The 17,266-nt window shown below is 42.8% G+C and overlaps 1 protein-coding gene across 4 annotated transcripts in view; it reads right to left on the minus strand.

Annotated features, from left to right (window-relative positions):
• The window catches only part of COL4A4 (collagen type IV alpha 4 chain), a 99,624-nt gene that overhangs the window by 1,995 nt on the left and 80,363 nt on the right, over positions 1-17,266 (minus strand). For 2 of the 4 annotated variants that reach the window (XM_053306702.1, XM_053306701.1), the window contains exons 39-46: positions 16,516-16,647; positions 13,450-13,557; positions 12,865-13,020; positions 12,664-12,762; positions 8,190-8,324; positions 6,722-6,838; positions 5,435-5,623; positions 3,099-3,385 (exon numbers count right to left, since the gene is read on the minus strand). In XM_053306702.1, the coding sequence (XP_053162677.1) occupies positions 3,099-3,385; positions 5,435-5,623; positions 6,722-6,838; positions 8,190-8,324; positions 12,664-12,762; positions 12,865-13,020; positions 13,450-13,557; positions 16,516-16,647 (1,223 nt within the window). Of the gene's footprint in view, positions 1-3,098; positions 3,386-5,434; positions 5,624-6,721; positions 6,839-8,189; positions 8,325-11,035; positions 12,530-12,663; positions 12,763-12,864; positions 13,021-13,449; positions 13,558-15,122; positions 15,783-16,515; positions 16,648-17,266 lie in introns of those variants that run through there. The other 2 variants (XM_053306704.1, XM_053306705.1) reach the window with 2 other exon arrangements.

Here is a 17,266-nt window from a genome sequence, read left to right on the forward strand (position 1 = left end):
CTGGGCAAATGGAGAATTGGATCTGTACCCAGGTCTCTTTAGTAAAAGTGCAATGCACACTTTCCATCAAATCACACAGCTCTCTGCAGCTTCAGAGATGTAGTGTTAAACTGGATTTGCCATTGTGGTATATATAATGGGCTGTTCCCAGACGGCGATTTTACTTTGGAAGGGCAGGTGTGCATTCAGATACTGTCTAGATTTACATCGAAGTACCTCTGAGCTATTGGGGAGCACGCCATACACCATTCGGGTTTTTCATTGCACATTGGAGCTTAGCCCAGTTTATGTCCAGGGTAAAAAAAATCCACATTTTGCATCCATTTGGGGGGCAAAATTCGAAATATCCGATAAGCCCCATAACTCGCAGTACTTCACCCCTCTTAATCCTGAGGTAAAGCCTGCTATCTGCGAAAGGCCCATGTGAGTCTGCAACATAACCAAAACTGTCTCTCAAACATTTGTGCTCTGTCAGAATAAACCTTTTAAAGAGAATTTCTAGAAAGCTGAGAATTTTAATCATTTTACCCAATATACTGTCAAATTTTTGTCCTCAGGAAAATCTTATGGGTGTAGGAAAGTGTCATGATCACATGACATAACTGAGGAGACGTGGGCAGAAAGATTCCCCAAAACTACTTTTGCTTTGGAAATTTCACATTTATTTATTATTTTATTTATTTGATTTGTATACCATCCTTCCAAAATGGCTCAGGGCACTTCTCTTTCTTCATGAAAGAGAACATGGCAACTTCCTTCTCTAGGCTCCTGATTTGTGCCCTCCTCCTCAATGGGGTCAAGAGCAGAAGGGCCAGTCTTCATGGAAGGAGAGGGATACTTCCCAAATGTATTAGGAAACTATATACCTAGACAGAAATTCTGTGCATATTTACTTAGAAGGAGACCCACTGAACCCAATGAGACTTATTTCTGAATAAATATGCATAGAATTCACAGTAAATCTCCTAGCAGTTATTAATTAAATAACCCAGAGTGAGAGAGGTGAAACCCTTCAAGCTGAGGGGGAAACTTTTGCATATGCATTGTTTAAATTATGACACTTCACTTTAGTTTCCAAAGTATTCCTCAGCTCCCAAGTAGCAGTGATACTACTTTTCTTTCAGAAAGGAAGGGTGGGCAGTACCTTGCTTAGATAAGAACAGAGATAGGGAGCTGCGATCCTTCTCCCTTTTATTAGGGCTAGGCTGGATGTACTACCTTCAGCTTTGCTCCAAAGGAGGTTCTCTAAAGAACCTCCTGTTTCGGGGTTATGTCCATGTGGGGAGGGTAGCCTGGAAACAGTCACTCATACTCTTCTATACTGCTCCCTTTATCGTGATTCTAGGAGTGAATTACTGTATCCATTATTAGAGCAATTCCCTGGTAGGCCTGATTCCTTCTATCTTAACTACTGCTTGGCTGTTGGCTGATACCAACGATGAAGTCACCAAAGCAGTAGCCAAATTTATTTATGGGGTGATGAGACAGACATCCTGCCACAGTCTTTTATAGGTTTGATTTTATGGTAGTTTTAGTTTATCTGCATATGTATCGTTATATTTACTCTATTTACTGTAATTCTCAATGGTTGTCACTTTTGTTTCTGTTTGGCCTACGGCCAGAGGCATAACTATAGGGGGGGCGGGGGGGCACGTGCCCCGGGCGCCATCTTTTCTGGTCACATGGGGGGCGCCGCCATGACCAAATTTTTTTTAAAAAAAATTAAAATTTTTTGTTAATACAAATGTTTCCTGCTCAGTGCAGCAGCGCTGCAGCCGTCAAGGGAGAGCGTCAGTGCCCCCTTCCCCACGAGCGGTCCCTTCTGCGCTGCCTGCGCCCCCCCATTGCTTTGCTGGCGTCTGGTGGCCAGTCAGTGGCCTGGCTTGGCGGCGGCGGCGGGCGCTTGTGAGGAAAAACCTAAGTATAATGTAGTATGTTGGGGGGGCGACGGGGGGGCATGGTGGGGGGGGCGCCATTTCAGTGCTTGCCCCGGGCGCCGTTTTCCCTAGTTACGCCTCTGCCTACGGCTGCAATAAAAGAACTGACTGCCTTCTCCCTTTTATTTCAGCGGCCTGTCAGCGATGCACTGCTGCAAATGAATGACAGGGTCAGGGTGGGGTTTCTAGTCCTATTGAGATGCTGAACAGTGTCTTTCTATAATATCTTAAGAGGGCTAGTGAATTGTCACCCTTCTCAAATGTACCTGCTTTTTCTCTGTGAGGCACTGATTAGGGGAAGGGGAGGTGATGAGCACAACTACACTGCTAGTAAGGCCCCACTCTGAATGCTATGTGCACACACTGCCTTGATACTGCCGCCCAGAACAAAACTCGTTCTGCACACTGATGAAAAAGATTAGAACGCTGGAGGGGTCTCCTGCTGGCACCTCTTTGGGGAATTACAGTACTTACTGGCCTTCTGGCATCCATGGGCTCTAGTTGAAGACTTCTGTGGCTAATCAAGTAATGTGGATGCCAAGCCAAAATTCTTTCTCCACCTGCTCCAATCAGAGCCAATTGGCCACTTTTGAACTACTACTACTACAATATTTATATACCACTTGTCAACCAAAGTTCTCAAAGTGGTTTACATAGAAAAATAAATAATACATCAAGAAGGTGGTCCTATTGGTGGACAACTGGTGGTCAGCTGGGGCTGGCTTGTTCCCACCATGGTGGAATAAAGCTATTTTCTCACTTGGATTGTGCCTCAGGAGAAGAGGAAGGGAGAGCAGTGATGCCATGCAGGAAATTCTGTTTCCTATTTTTCTTGTGAATTCCCCACCCACCCCCGCTTTTAACTGTGAGTTCAACTGCAAACTCCAGCAAAAAGACAGACAAGCAGGGCTCAGCAGGCATGGCTGGTCTGGGAAGCTAAGTAGCCCTTGCCCTTGGTATCCTTGCAATATGACTCTGCCTGTAGCCAGGAGGAAGTGTTAGGGTGACCAGATGCAATGTCTGCCTCTCCCTGACACCTTAGGAAAAAGTGAAACATTTACCATCAAATAATGTGAACTACAATCTGTGAACTCATACCAAACCTCTTGAAGGAACTATGAAATAAATTCTATGGCAGATCCCAGTTATTTCCAATCTTACCATTAAAAATGAATAGCCTATCCAAAGACTTCTCCAGTTCAATGGGCAGGGAGGAATGGATTGATCTTGACTATGAACTGCAACAGCTTGTGATGGAGCTTCACATACAGTACATCTGCTGATGTAGGGTTGTATTTCATCACCAGAGAGGGGCATCATGGGTAAAGGAGCAGCACTTGACAGCCAATAAGATTTATCATTTCGACTTGCATAATAGCAAACCTGGTTGATATTGCAATAGGCAAAGGGCATTGTGCTGAATACAGGGAGACAAGATCCGGCTAGACCTAGAGCAAAGAGAAAAAACAACTGACAAAGTACTTATTTAAGAACAGTTAAAGCTAATTGTGAGTCCTATTTCATCTCACTTCTACATAGCCTGGTAAAATGATTGATGAATAATAATTTTGGTGGGTTCAAAGTGGCAGAAAATTTTCAGGCTTTCCTCTGGGGAAACATCAAGAGTTTGGTTGTGATCATCCTGAAAGTTATCTTTAATTTGTACAGACAAATATTAGTTTATTTTAAAATCACTGACATTTCCATTTCAGGAGCACTATGATTTGAATGTGCTCTCTGTTTACCTGGTTAAAATCAAGCTTAACACTAGCAAAACTTGCAGTTGTGTTAGAGTATATTAAAAAAACTGTTACAAACAACAAAAATTGCATCACTGTTCTCACCACAAACGGCAAGGATGCCCTCTGCATCTGTTCTCTGATGGGTGTTCTAAGGCAGCTGCCAACAGAAACAGAGCCTCCTGTCTCTGTGGCCTCCTGTCTTCTGGGGGGCCTCCCCAGAGCTCCACCACTGCCCCATGCCCGCTGGGAAAGTCAAACCTTTTTTAAAATGCCACTGTGTGGCAGGGACAGGGGCTGCCAGCAGGTATGTGGGCACTCGGTGGAGGGAGGTGGTGGCAGCAGGTGTGTAGGCACACGCGGGAGGGAAGTGGTTCTCTGAGCCCACCTGCCTCCCAAATGACAGATGGGGTCATTTTTGGCCCATTTGGGGGCCTCGCCAGTCCCTAAATGAGCTGAAAATGGCCCAACTTGTCATTTAGGAGGCAGGCGGGCTCAGAGATGGAGTTCTTGCCACCGCCTCCCTCCCCCGAGTGCCCACACACCTGCTGGCAGCTTCCATCCCTGCTAAACAGCAGTGCTTTAAAAAATGTGTTTAAAAACAGATTTGATTCCCCCAGCCCCAGCCCTCAAGCGTGGTGGGGAGCTCCAAAGCCCTTCAAGTCCAGGCTCCAAAATTACCTAGGTGAACCTCTGAACAGAAGCAGACTAACAAAAGATTCCACCCCAGAACAAAGAAAAGTTTATCTTCTTCATGGGGAACATAGGTGTGGGGAGTCTCTCAATCACCACATAGCATAGGCGCAGTCTGCTGTCCTGTGGCTGCAGAGAAGAGCCCAGTGTGTTCCCATTTGAAACTTGTGCTTTGCTGGTACCAGTTTGTATGTGTGATTTATAGATTCTGTATAAAAAGGTGAATGGAGAGCCAGTTCAAACATTGCTTACAACAACGTTTCCCAACCAGTGAGGCTTGTTCTGAGTCAGCTCCAAAAGTGGGGAGTTTAAACCTTCTGCTTTTGAGGTTGACTCACCCCTTAATGCACCAGGAAGCACATGGCCATGTTGTTGTTTTTAATGCAAGTGTTCCTGTTGGAGATGGACTTCCAGTGCATCGACCTTTTGCATCAACTATCCTAATGACCACTAGGGGCATTGGGAGTAGAGATAGTGAACAAAGGTCTCCCTGACTGTTCTACCTGCCTCTGCTCTATGACCCCTGATCTGACTCTTCCGCACTTCCTGTGCTGAGTCAGAATCCTTCCTTTCCTCCTAGAGAGCAGATGGAAACATCTCTCTCTCTCTCCTTACCTATCCATTATGTAGTCCTTTAGATTAAGTTTAGGTCTTTCCTAACCAAATGTATTTAACCAATAAATATTGAGTATTTAGTTCTACAAGGATCTCCATGTGTTTTCTCTAAATAGCTGCAACAACTAAACTATCCTCTGCTACCTACTCTGTAACTGGAGTGTATGCCCATTCCTTAGTGCTCTGCTGTTTTACCTTTCGAGGGTAAAAATTAACAACCTCTAACAGTGCCTTGGGATGAAAAAGGTTGGGAAACGTTGGTCTATAAAAATACCATTCACTTCCACCTCCTCAAATCTTCATAAGGGAAACTGTTTGAAAGTACCCCAATCTTTCCCCATTTGAAAAGCTTGAATTCAAATGCAGTGTGCATTGTGCATTTACCTATTTACAATAAAGTACATGAAATCAATTTTTATCTTGATAAAAGAAAGCCAGTACAATGCTCACCAAGATCTTGATTATGGGCCTTCTCCTGCCCTTCGAGATAAAGAAGACTGTAACCAGTCCACAATTTTGGCATTCCTTCTGGGCAAAGTGGTTCCCGGTCTGATTGACTATGAAGAACAAGCAGAAATCCACTAGCAGCTCTTATTTCAGGCCCCGGCGGCCCTGGAATCCCAGTTTGGCCTGGAGGACCTTATAGTATGCAGAAAAGGACAGAGGAATGTAGACAAGTAATATTTTAAACTAGGACCCAAATCTGTGACAAAGTAATTTAGGATGTGCTGTTGCTTTAAAGAAACATAAAAATATCAATGATATATGCAGTCTGCTTTCTGAAATGAGAGGAAAAAAACATTTTCTGTCATTGTATTGAAGAGCCACTCGTCTTCCAATTCTGGGAGCTGTGTTATTAAAATCCTGTTTTGAGTCAGTTAGGGACGGCAGGGAGGAGCCAGGATCAATTATTAAAATTCCTTCCTAGAAGAAATGCTTTGTTTTTCAGAAAAGATTTGATTTGCAATAGGTTGCGGGGCTACAAATTCAACAGAAATACTTGCATATTTCTCCAACACTGATAGCAGCAGGATAGCAGAGTTGCTCCTTCTTAACAGTTTGGAGGTCAAAACTCTAAGCCTCAGATTGTTGGACAGGAAGTTTCAGGGGACGAAACTATGCTACTGAATGAAGGTTAAGTCAATGGTTGCAGCCAAAGGCCATGACAGCTGGCATAAAAAACCAGTACAGTTATTTGTAACCCTACTACTTCCCTGAAATGAAAAGTTTATTTATTTATTTTAAACATTTAAGACCCTGCTCTTTCAAACCTGGCATTCCTAGAGTGGCTTCCAATACAATTTTAAAATCATAACAGTAAAACAAAAACAATAACTAAAATACAGCAAACAGCACAACAATAAAGTAGAGCTAAAATAAAGATCTAAAAGATGTGGGAGAACATAAAAGGATTCCCCTAGTCCTGATAAGATAATAAACTCAATGCCAGGCAATACTCCCAGGGGAGAGAATTCCAGGGCTGGGGAGTTGCCACACAGAAGACCCCTATCTCCGGCCTCCACCTTCAAAGATGCAGGCAAAAAGGGCCAGTGAGGCAAGTCTCAATGCACAAGTGAGCTTGTGGGAGAGAAGGTGGTCTTTACAAATATCCAGATCCTATACATTTTAGGGCTTTAAAAGTTAGCAGAATCATTTTGAATTGGGCTTGAAAATGAAGTAGGAGCCTGTGTAGTTACTTTATAACTGGAAAACGATTAACCGCAGCAGAGTACTAACCTTGTTGCCCTGTGTATCCTTGTACTCCTATTTCACCTTGATCACCAATGGGTCCTGGTGGCCCAGGCAAGCCATCCTGACCTGGGAGACCTAATAAACCTTCTTGTCCTTTTTTTCCTGAAATACAAACATCTGTAAAATTACCTATAGCTAAGCACTACATCACAAATCTAATATGAAACATGTGAGGATTCATTCCTGTGATGTAATAGTTTCATACATCTAGACATCATTCAGAAAACTCTTTCTTTAAAAAAAAAAAAAAAAAGACTGATATTTTTCATGTTCCTCATTCCAGGGTCCAGAACTCATGGCAATTGTATCTGGCCATTTTAAGCTTGAAAGTTTTATAATTTATAGTGAGAAAAAGAAAAGATGAAAAGACTTGAAGATTTTGTGTTGTGTCGAGCACTAAAGCAAGCCATAGCCACCAGGTTTCTCCTCTTTCATGAAATTATACTGCAAGAACATGAAATTACAGTCTGAAACATATAGCAAAAACACAATAAAATTCAACAAAATTAAGAAAATACCACCAAACTAGTTTAGTTGGACCTTTTGAATTTCAGAAAAATTAATGAGCAACAAAGATTTGGAAAAATGATTTCTATTTCTTGTACAAGTTGACTTTAAAAAGGGAATGTATAAAAGGCCTCCTAGACTTAATCCTGTATTTATACTGTGATATTGACACTGACAAACTGTTCTTTTTATAAGCCAGGTTTGATTGATATTGGGAAAGGTCATACAAATGTGCAGTATGGTGTGGAATGAATTCAAACTCTGGTAACTGAAGAAAATATGTGAATGAAAATGCATTGTTTCTAAGATAATAATTTTCTTCTTAAATCCTATAAATTTATGTGAACGTTGGAGACAGCAAAGCTTAAGTTCAGTCCTATATACAACTATCAACAACTGAATTTAAATCCGAAGTTTTTCTAACATGAATTCCAGTTTGTCAGTTCTGATACAATTCATTGAGACTCAGACGATTGCGCGATATTGCATTTCCAGGACAAATATTTAAAATGATCCCTTAACCCAAGAAATATATTGGCTTCCTGACTTCAAGACAATTCAGAAATGGGATATCTAATAACCCACAGAGTAGAATCAAATCCACACCAACTGAATGCTTCAAAGCTCAGGGACAAATTTTGCTATGTCAATCATAACATCTAAGACTGTGTTTTATTCTTGCTTTCATGAAAATCCTACAAATCTTTGCTTGAAATGCTTGAATCCAATCAAGGGAAATTTTTCATATGTGCTTAAATGATACGATTAATAAGAAATGTGGGAATGCTGAAGGAGGACACACTTGAGATGTATTATAGAAACTGGGCTCAATGTAAATCTGTGCAAGATTCCCTGTGATTGGAACAGCTGAAAAGATGCTTAGCATGATACATAACAGAACTCTTGGCCGCCCTGCCTCTTCACAAGCAAATCACAAAATCTTTACCTGGGGGACCAGGGAAACCTTTTGGTCCTATTAATCCCATGGGACCAGGTGATCCTCTTGCGCCTAATATTCCAGGAGGTCCCGGAATCTTGGGACATAAGGAGTAATCAAGTTTTCCAGGTTCTCCTGGGTCACCTAAAATGTGAAACAGTATTAAAACAGGAGAAATGACAGAGCCCAGAAAGAACAATGGCAGGAAATTTAGAGAGACTCAAGGGTGTTCTTCCATTTGCTCATCTTCTGTTCTCCAGCATCTCACCCGTTCTCCATGAGGTTTCAAAGATGTTTGAAAATGATAATGTGTTTGACAATCATTTGTATTCATCTAAGGACTTGAACAGATATTATATGAGTAAAAGGGGTGACTTTCCATGTAATCTTCTTCTTGCAGCAGTAGCATTTTAGCTGTATGAACAGCTGTGTGAAGAGAAGAGCTTTGCTGAAGGAGAGGACCTTGCTGTGGTGAAATGCTTGTTTAATTTGTAAAAAGTGAATAGTGCACTTCAGTGCAGGAGAATGAGGCACAGGTTTCCAAAATAACAAAAATATGTAAAAATTAAGTAAAGGTTTGAACGTTACCAGAGCACTGCTGCAGAGTGGTGGGAAACTTAGAGTTAGAGAAGTTTGGAATTCTTCCTGTCCAACATGCTGCTCAGAGCAGGAAACTTCTACAGCATCCCTGACAGATGGTCAACCAGGCTCTGCTTGAACACCTCTAGAAATGGAGAACCTACCATTGTACAAGACCGATGGAGACCATTCTACTGTTGAACAGCTCTTACTGTCAGGAAATTCCTTCTAATGCCTAACTTAGCCCCTGCTAACTTGGCAAAGAGGCACCTTTTAACATGGTGATTCTCTTTATTTAGCAGAGGGAGAGTAACTGGCCCTATCCACCCCCAGCACAGTACTTCCAGTGACTGGTGCTGGTGTCTGTCTTATGTTTCTTTTAGATTGTGAGCCTTTTGAGGACTGTGAGCCTTTTGGGGACAGGAATCCATCTTATTTATTTACTATTTCTCTGTGTAAACCGCCCTGAGCCATTTTTGGAAGGGCGGTATAGAAACTGAATAAATAATAAATAATAATAACAACTTAAATCTAGGAACATAGGAAACTGCCATATACCGAGTCAGACCATTAGTCTATCTAGCTCAGTATTGTCTTCACAGACTGGCAGCGGCTTCTCCAAGGTTGCAGGCAGGAATCTCTCTCAGCCCTATCTTGGAGAAGCCAGGGAGGGAACTTGAAACCTTCTGCTCTTCCCAGAGCGGCTTCATCCCCTGAGGGGAATATCTTGCAGTGCTCACACATCAAGTCTCCCATTGATATGCAACCAGGGCAGACCCTGCTTAGCTAAGGGGACAAGTCATGCTTGCTACCACAAGACCAGCTCTCCTTGTAATCTGCTTCCTTGTAATTTCAACCTATTGATTATTGTACTGCCTGCAGAAGCAACAGAGAAGAAATCCATTCTTCCTTCTATGTGACAGCACTTCTGATATTTGAAAATGGCTATCATATCTCCCCTTCATCAAGACCTTTAACTATTCCTCAGAGGACTTGGCTGGTTTCTAGACCCTGTTGCCCTCCTATGAACCCCTGCCACCGTATCAATATCATTTTAAAAAAATGTGGTGCCCAGAACTGGACACAGTATTTCAAGTGTGGTCTGACCAGTGCCAAATGAAATAGAACTATTACATCTTGTGAGCTGGACATTGTGCCTCTGTTAATGTAGTCTAAGAAAGCTTTTGAAGTTGCTGAATCACATTGCTGACTCAAGGCCAATAGAAGGCATCGAGCCAGCTGAGTGGCAGCCTGGGTCCGGTCCAGCCCTGCCTGCAGGCCCCTCTGATGATGTCCTGTGCACGTGACATCACACACACGGGGCGTGCCTGAGCCCCAAGAGAAATCCCCTCCCTGCCCATGAGCAAGCACTTGCCCATTCTTTTCAGGTAGCGTTTGCTGCCTGAAAGCATCTAATTCCCTTTCTCTCCCTCCAGAGAGGGAGAGAAAGGGAGAATAGATGCTTTCAGGCAGCAAACGTTGCCTGAAATGACAGGCAATGGTTCACTCGGGCTCTTCAGAGCTCGAGGCCATGCCCCCTTTCACACATGATGTCACGTGCAAAGGGGGTGTGGCCTCAAGTTCTGAAGCGCCCGAGTGAACCATTCCCTGTCATTTCAGGCAGCGAGAGGGAGAGAAAGGGGAATAGATGCTTTCAGGCAACAAACGCTGCCTGAATAGGATGGGCAAGCATTCGCTCGGGGCTCTTAGTAGCCCGGGCAGGGGGGTTGTTCTGGGCTCTTCTGGAGCCCGAGCCATGCTCCCATGGGGGCTTCAGTGGCCCCTACCATTGGCGGCCTGGATTCTTTGAATCCATTTGCACAATGATGGCTACGCCTCTGGCCACTAGATCCTTTTTATGTGTACTGCTGCCAAGCAGGTCTCTCCCATACTGCACTTGCACATTTGGTTTTTCTAACCTAAATGCACGACTTTAAATCTATCTCCATGGTTTTTTATCTTCATCTTGTTGATTTGGATCCAAACTGAGACCCGTAAAACTTTTTATCAGCTCCTAAAAATATATGGTACTGCTAAATAAGGATTCAAAATATTTTCCAGAACTGGTATGCAACATCTGTCTGATTAGTAAGTGGCTTGTGGAATTTTCAGGTGAAGAACTAGTATCACATTAATGATATGAATCAGAAGTCCAGAATGAGTGTGATGTGCTTGTAAGAAAATGTTATTAGCAATTTTAATTACAATTTAAAAGAAATAGGCATGCAGAGCAGATATCCTCAAAAAGGTACTCATCTTTCTCTAGCTTACCTCTGCAACCTGATGGATTTGAATGCCGAGAACCAGATCATGAGAACCATTTCACATGCAGGGTGGAAACAAGCATCATGCATATAGGTTAGAACAAAATGCTCTGAGAACTATTAATAGTGTACATGTAGCATAATCATTTAATCCAACACGTTTGTGCAATACATGAACATCCATCTATAGAGAATGAATTAACGGGAGAGTTCTTTGCCTAATAATTCCTGTATTTTTAGAATTGTATATGCTGCTGCATTTTATTGTGTTTTGATTGATTGAGTGAGTGCCGTCAAGTTGGTGTCGACTCAAAAATCTGTTGTGAGACATCATGAATTTACATGTGAAGGTTGGCAGCATATACATATTTTAAACAAACAAATAAAAACCACACAATCCTTTTTCTGTGTAATTTTATATAGGCTGCCATGAATCTTAGATTTTACTTCCTCTGGGCTAAAAATAGTATTGGGACTTTGCCTGCCACACTGTTAAGTATGCCTTTACTGGAAATTAGTATAGAAGTAAGTGTAAATAAGCAAATGTTAATAGTTGAAACAATTCAGGACTCACAATATATTCTTCAGAATTATATTTCAGATTGTTCATTATGATACAACATCTCTTTTTAATCCATGAAATATGTAGATATATTTCTGAATCTATGGTGCTTATCATTTAGATCAATATATGTACATCTGATCCAAAGCCTCTTATCTTAGAAGTATGAAGAGCAATGATACTGAGCCGAATCACATTACTTTGTATACTAACAGGTATCTAGGGACGGAAATGTAGAAATAATACATACTAGTTTATCCCGCACAGAGCATCTGTGCTCTAGGAGTGCACTCGCTCCCTTAGCCCAACTCCCCCCGCAGCCCGTCAGCCCATCTCCCCCTCAGCCAGTCTCTGCCAGCCCCTCAGCAAGTTCCTCCCCCCATACTCAGTCCCCCACTAGCGGCATTGCTGTGGCCTAGATCGGTTCCTACCACCAACTTTCATCACGTCACCCCACCAAGTCTCCTTGTGAGGAGGACAGACAATTGAGGCAGAAGAGCACACTTTAGGTCAGCCTCTATCAGCCCACCGATGGCGCTGAGTCTCTTTGCAAGAAGAACGGCCGAGCTGGGGCTTCCTTTCTGGCCTGCACGGATGTCCCTCTGTGCACTCTTCCACCCCAGCTCAGCCGTCCTCCTTGTGAGGAGACTCAGCGGGGCAATGGATACTGTCTCTTGTTCTTTCTTTGCTGCCGGCTGCCTCCTCAACCCTCCATCCACAGCAGCAGCCACCGCTCAGCCCTACTCCATGGCTTCTCTGGACAACTCTCTCTCTCTCTCTCTCTCTCCTCTCGGAAGATGTGCCACGTACCTACCTAATCCTATTTGCAGAACACACTTGCCACACACACCTTGCCCAAGGGACTCACCTTTTGTGGACGTCACAGCTATGCAGGTCTAGGAGACTGGCACTCTCCCTCTCATTAGTTGGGTAGCTGGATAAAGCTTTACAAAGAAAGCTTTGTAAAGTATACCAGGGAATATTACACAGTAATCTCTATTTTGTGAATTGTTTTATGAAAGTGCAAATTTGGAATGACCACCAGATAGAAGAAAGTGTTTTAAAAGATGAGATTTACCTTTGGGACCCACATAACCAGCTGTTCCTCGATAACCTTGATCCCCAGGCTCCCCAGGAACACCGGGAGGCCCCTGTGGTCCAGGGTATCCCATCAGACCTTAACAAAAAGAGTATTTTTATTAATACCACTCAACCATAAGACTTTTTAAAAAAGGTCTTTGAATGTATCATGTTCTAAATCAGTAATCTCAAGTCATACCTTTTGAGCCTTCTCCTCCTAGATTACCTGGAACACCTTTAGTTCCCGGTTTCCCAGGTGGGCCCGCAACCCCAGGTAGACCAGGAGTCCCACAGTCACCTGGATCTCCTTTAACAAATATAGTCTTTCCCGGAGGGCCAGGTTTGCCAGGAAGACCTCAAAACAAAAACAAAATATAATTGATAATACATTTATCATACAGTCTTATCAGAGGTGACAGAAAAGGAAACATCCACAAAGGCCCAGACCCAGCAAAGCTGGTACACAGAAGCAGTGTTTTGTGCATATATATCTTGCTTGCTTGAGGAAAAATGGAATTCTCTCACTGTAAATTCTTGTTCCTTGAGTAGGCAGGATGGTGCTCTCTATCATTTCAACTGATCCCTCCCCATCTGGCTAGGCGGTAAGGCCAGCAGTTGATTTCCAAGGATCTCCAGACAAGGGGAAAGAAATACTTTCTATTCTCAGACTGGATGGGGACATCTCAGATGCTCACAAGAGCATCTCTTTGGCAGGTCTAGCACATAAAATTGTCTTCATTCTAATTTAGAGGATTGAATATTGAATCATATAGGAAATCCGTACCTCTAATGCCATCTAAACCAGGGGGGCCTTGATCACCTGGAGGCCCAGGAAGTGCAGGTTCAGAATGCTGACCCCTAGGACCGGCAGGCCCAGAAGCACCGGCTTTGCCTGTAAGGAGGAGGAAGCTTATTAGACTGGGGATAGAAACATGTTTTTAGCATGTTACCCAGTGTTGTGCAGAATCCAGATTCTATTTGTGCTGCAGGGCCATTTTGTTTTCCCAGCAACCACATTTACATAAGAACAGGTTATGTGGTAGATCAATAAGCATCTCAGGAACCTATTGACTATTGTCTATAATGTCATTTGAGAAAAACAAAACACTGTAGCCCTCAGATATATGCTATGTTATACATTGTTTTTAAGTGTCCTCAGTTATTGGAGGCTCTCATCAGTGTATTATTTACAGTGTTGGCACCTTTATCAAGTGTTTGGGATTACTGTTTTAAAATCAAGAGAAAGCACCTTGAGAGGCCTATTTGGACTGGGGATCTCACTGGGCTGGCAAGAAAATAGAGCATAATTGTAGCATTGTTTTCACCCCATCCCACAGACACCAATATGGAGTTGGAGGGACCATAAGATGAGTGGGAGCAACAATGGCTAATTAGTTCTGTGTTTCCCCTTACCTTGAATTCACCCTTAGCCCTGAGTCACTGCTATGATGAGGCCTCATTCTGAAGGGTGTTTGGGATTTCCCCTCCTTTCCACTCCTCTGATGCTGAGTCCAGGATGTCTTGCACAAGCTTCCCACTGGGGCAGCTTTTTCTTCACACATTAATGCCAGTATCTATTGCAGCAGCTGCATTTGTGCTTGTGCTAAGGAGAAGGACACCCATTCTGGGGAAACTAGAAATTCTACCACTCTTAGCAATTCCTAGCAGATTCTCAGCTGCCTACTCAGCTAAACCAATTTGGTGGGTAGAGAGAGAAAAGTAAGAGAAGCCTCTGAAAATAAGATGGTCTTGTAGCTCGAGAAACTATGAGGCAGCCCTGCTTGCTTTGATGGAGATAGGACATATACTGGAGGGGACACACTTCCTGGCAGAAAAGGAAGAACTCTCTAGAAGTTCTGTATACCAGAATAGATGGGTGGAGTCACCCACCCTAATATGCCTCTTCTGATGAGTGAGAAATTTTAAATTTCTTCCATGAAATCCAGCAGAACTTAAGATTTCCCAGAACAGACAGTTCATTTCACAAGTCTAAGTAACCATTTCACCATTTCATTTCACAAGTCTAAGTACTGAACTAACAGGTGAGTAAAGGACATTTTTATACACTAAATATACCACACAACCCTGCCTCCCCAAACAGGTTGCTTACCTGTAACAGGTTATCTTTCTGGTGATCCATGTTCACTCGCAACTTTGGTTCCGCGCCTGCGCAGTAACCCCCGCGGAAGAATTCCAAGCTCCATGAGGCACTCTTCAGCTCCATCGAATTGTATATGTTGTATGACTTATTTTCATCGGGACAGCGCCTTTCTCCTGTGTTCCTGAATAGCTACTACTGTGGAAGTATCCTAGCAATGGCGTAGGCTGGGCGGGTGTTGTGAGCATTGATCACCAGAAAGATAACCTGTTTATCTTTGAGGTAATCCATGTTCCCTCACAACTTGGGTGATTAGAAAGCTCACCTAGAAGGTGGTGTTTAGAGCACCTTTTTAAAAACTGCCCAACAAAAGTTGGCCTCCTTAGCTGAGCGTATGTCCACAGCATAGTGTCTGACAAAAGGGAGGTCTGTAGACCACGTGGCTGCTTTACAAACATCTTTCATGCTGATAGATACCTGACATATGGGCCGCTGATGTGGCCATGGCTGTAGTAGAATGTGCCTTGATGCTTGAAGGAGGCTTTACCCTTGCTGGCTGGAGCACATGAAGATGAGTTCTATGAGCCAGTGGGATAGTCTTTGTCTTGAAATAGGTTGTCCTTTGTTTCCTCCTTTATAGGAGACAAACAGTCTGTTGGTTTGTCTTAATGATTTTGTCCTATCCGTGTAGTATAGGAGAGACCTTCTGAAATACGATGAATGCATGGATTTCTCCAGAGGAGTGGATGGATTTAAGAAGAAAGTAGGTAGTACAATGTCCTGATTCAGGTTACACTCGGAAACTATTTTTGGTCTAAAGGAGAGATCTGTCCTCAAAATGACTTTGTCTGGATGGGCCAACATCAATGACATCAATGGAAGAGGCGATATCGAAATTGGAGTTGGTGGTATAAGAGTGGTTTTGTAGAGTGCTGCTCTGAGATGAAGTTCTCTGCTCTTTTTGGTTTCCCTCTATAACACCAGGCAAATTTTGCAGACTTTTATGTTATGTCCCTCTCCTAGACAAATTAAGCATTCATTAATACACCCACAAGAGGCGCACTTTTAAAAAGTTTTCTTAACATCCATTAGACCAACAGGGAGGGGCAAAGCAAAGGGGGGAAACAAAAGACAGACCGTAGTTGAAGCCAGGAAATCACTGAGAAACGAAATCCAGGGGAAAGGCCATAAAACTGTCTGTAGTCAAGCCAAAGGATCAACAAAGTTTATCTTTCATCACAGTTCCTGTGATGTAAAGGAACCTGCAAATTCTTCATGATGTGAGCAGCACAGTGGCCAAGAAGGAACTGAGAAAGGTTCTCTCCTGCTGAAAATAATGGTTGCACCACACACACAATTCTGTGGAGTTGAAGAGCACCTCATGGAGCTTGGAATTCTTCCATGGGTGTTACTTGCAGGCACAGAACCCAAGTTGTGAAGGCACATGGGTCTCCTCAAAGATCAACTCTTTACAAAAAGAGTAAAAATATATTGAATAAATTCTAACAAACTATATTAAAGATAATAATAATAAGCAGCAGCAGCTATTTACATCTGGTAGACTGTGTAAATAGAATAAATAATAATAATAGTTCTCTGGGCAGCTCACAACAGAGGAACTATATGCATCTCATATGCTGCCCATTAAAAGGGAAGCAGTATGTAGGTCTTTCTTTCTCTTTCTTTTTTTAAGAGAGGGAGATAATATTAGTTTAGGGTTGTTGTTTTAATTGGAGAGAAACAGCTTCTTACCAGGAAGACCTGATGGGCCTCTTTCTCCAGGAGGGCCCAGACGTAAAATTCCTGGTAGGCCAGGTTCTCCTCTGTTGCCTTTTGGTCCAGGTTCTCCTGTACACCCCGGGAGACCTGTTTCACTTGGAATACCTTTGTAGGGGAATAATAGCACAACATAAACCATTATGAAAGTCAGAGACAGACAAAACAGAAATTTGGACTGAAGCACTAGCACTCTCATTCCAGGTGAGGCTGTTCAAAGTTCTCAACTCTTCCTGGAAATTCATATGGAGGACTTAATAATGCATGTCTAAACTACCTCCAGAGATGTAGAGGATAAAGAGAACAGGGAGAGACAACCTTGAGCTCTTTTGGAAGAAGGACAGGGGAAAATAATACAAATGTTAGCACCCTAAGATTTCAATTGGTTCCCTAAAAGAAAATGTGGTGGTAGTCATCACATAATATGTTCCCATTGATGAAGTTTGCCCTCTACCTCCTCTGTCCCCAGTAGATCTCTGAAGGTCCTTCAGACCCCTCACCCCATGAAGTATATGGGGCTGCTGCTGAAAGGGAATATTGGCAGTTCCTTCACGCAGGTGCAGAAGTGCTAGACATAAGCACAGAGCCTTCTCTGGATCCCAGCCTCCAAGACTGGTTGCATCAGGGATAGAGCAGTCTCTTTCCAATGCATGAAATTTCAAATTTTTCTACTGCATGATTATTGCCCACAATAGAATTCTTATAAAATTTTTATCATCTTATTTGG

This window comes from Hemicordylus capensis, chromosome 3 (genome assembly GCF_027244095.1).
Source record: "Hemicordylus capensis ecotype Gifberg chromosome 3, rHemCap1.1.pri, whole genome shotgun sequence".
NCBI classification, from domain to species: domain Eukaryota; kingdom Metazoa; phylum Chordata; class Lepidosauria; order Squamata; family Cordylidae; genus Hemicordylus; species Hemicordylus capensis.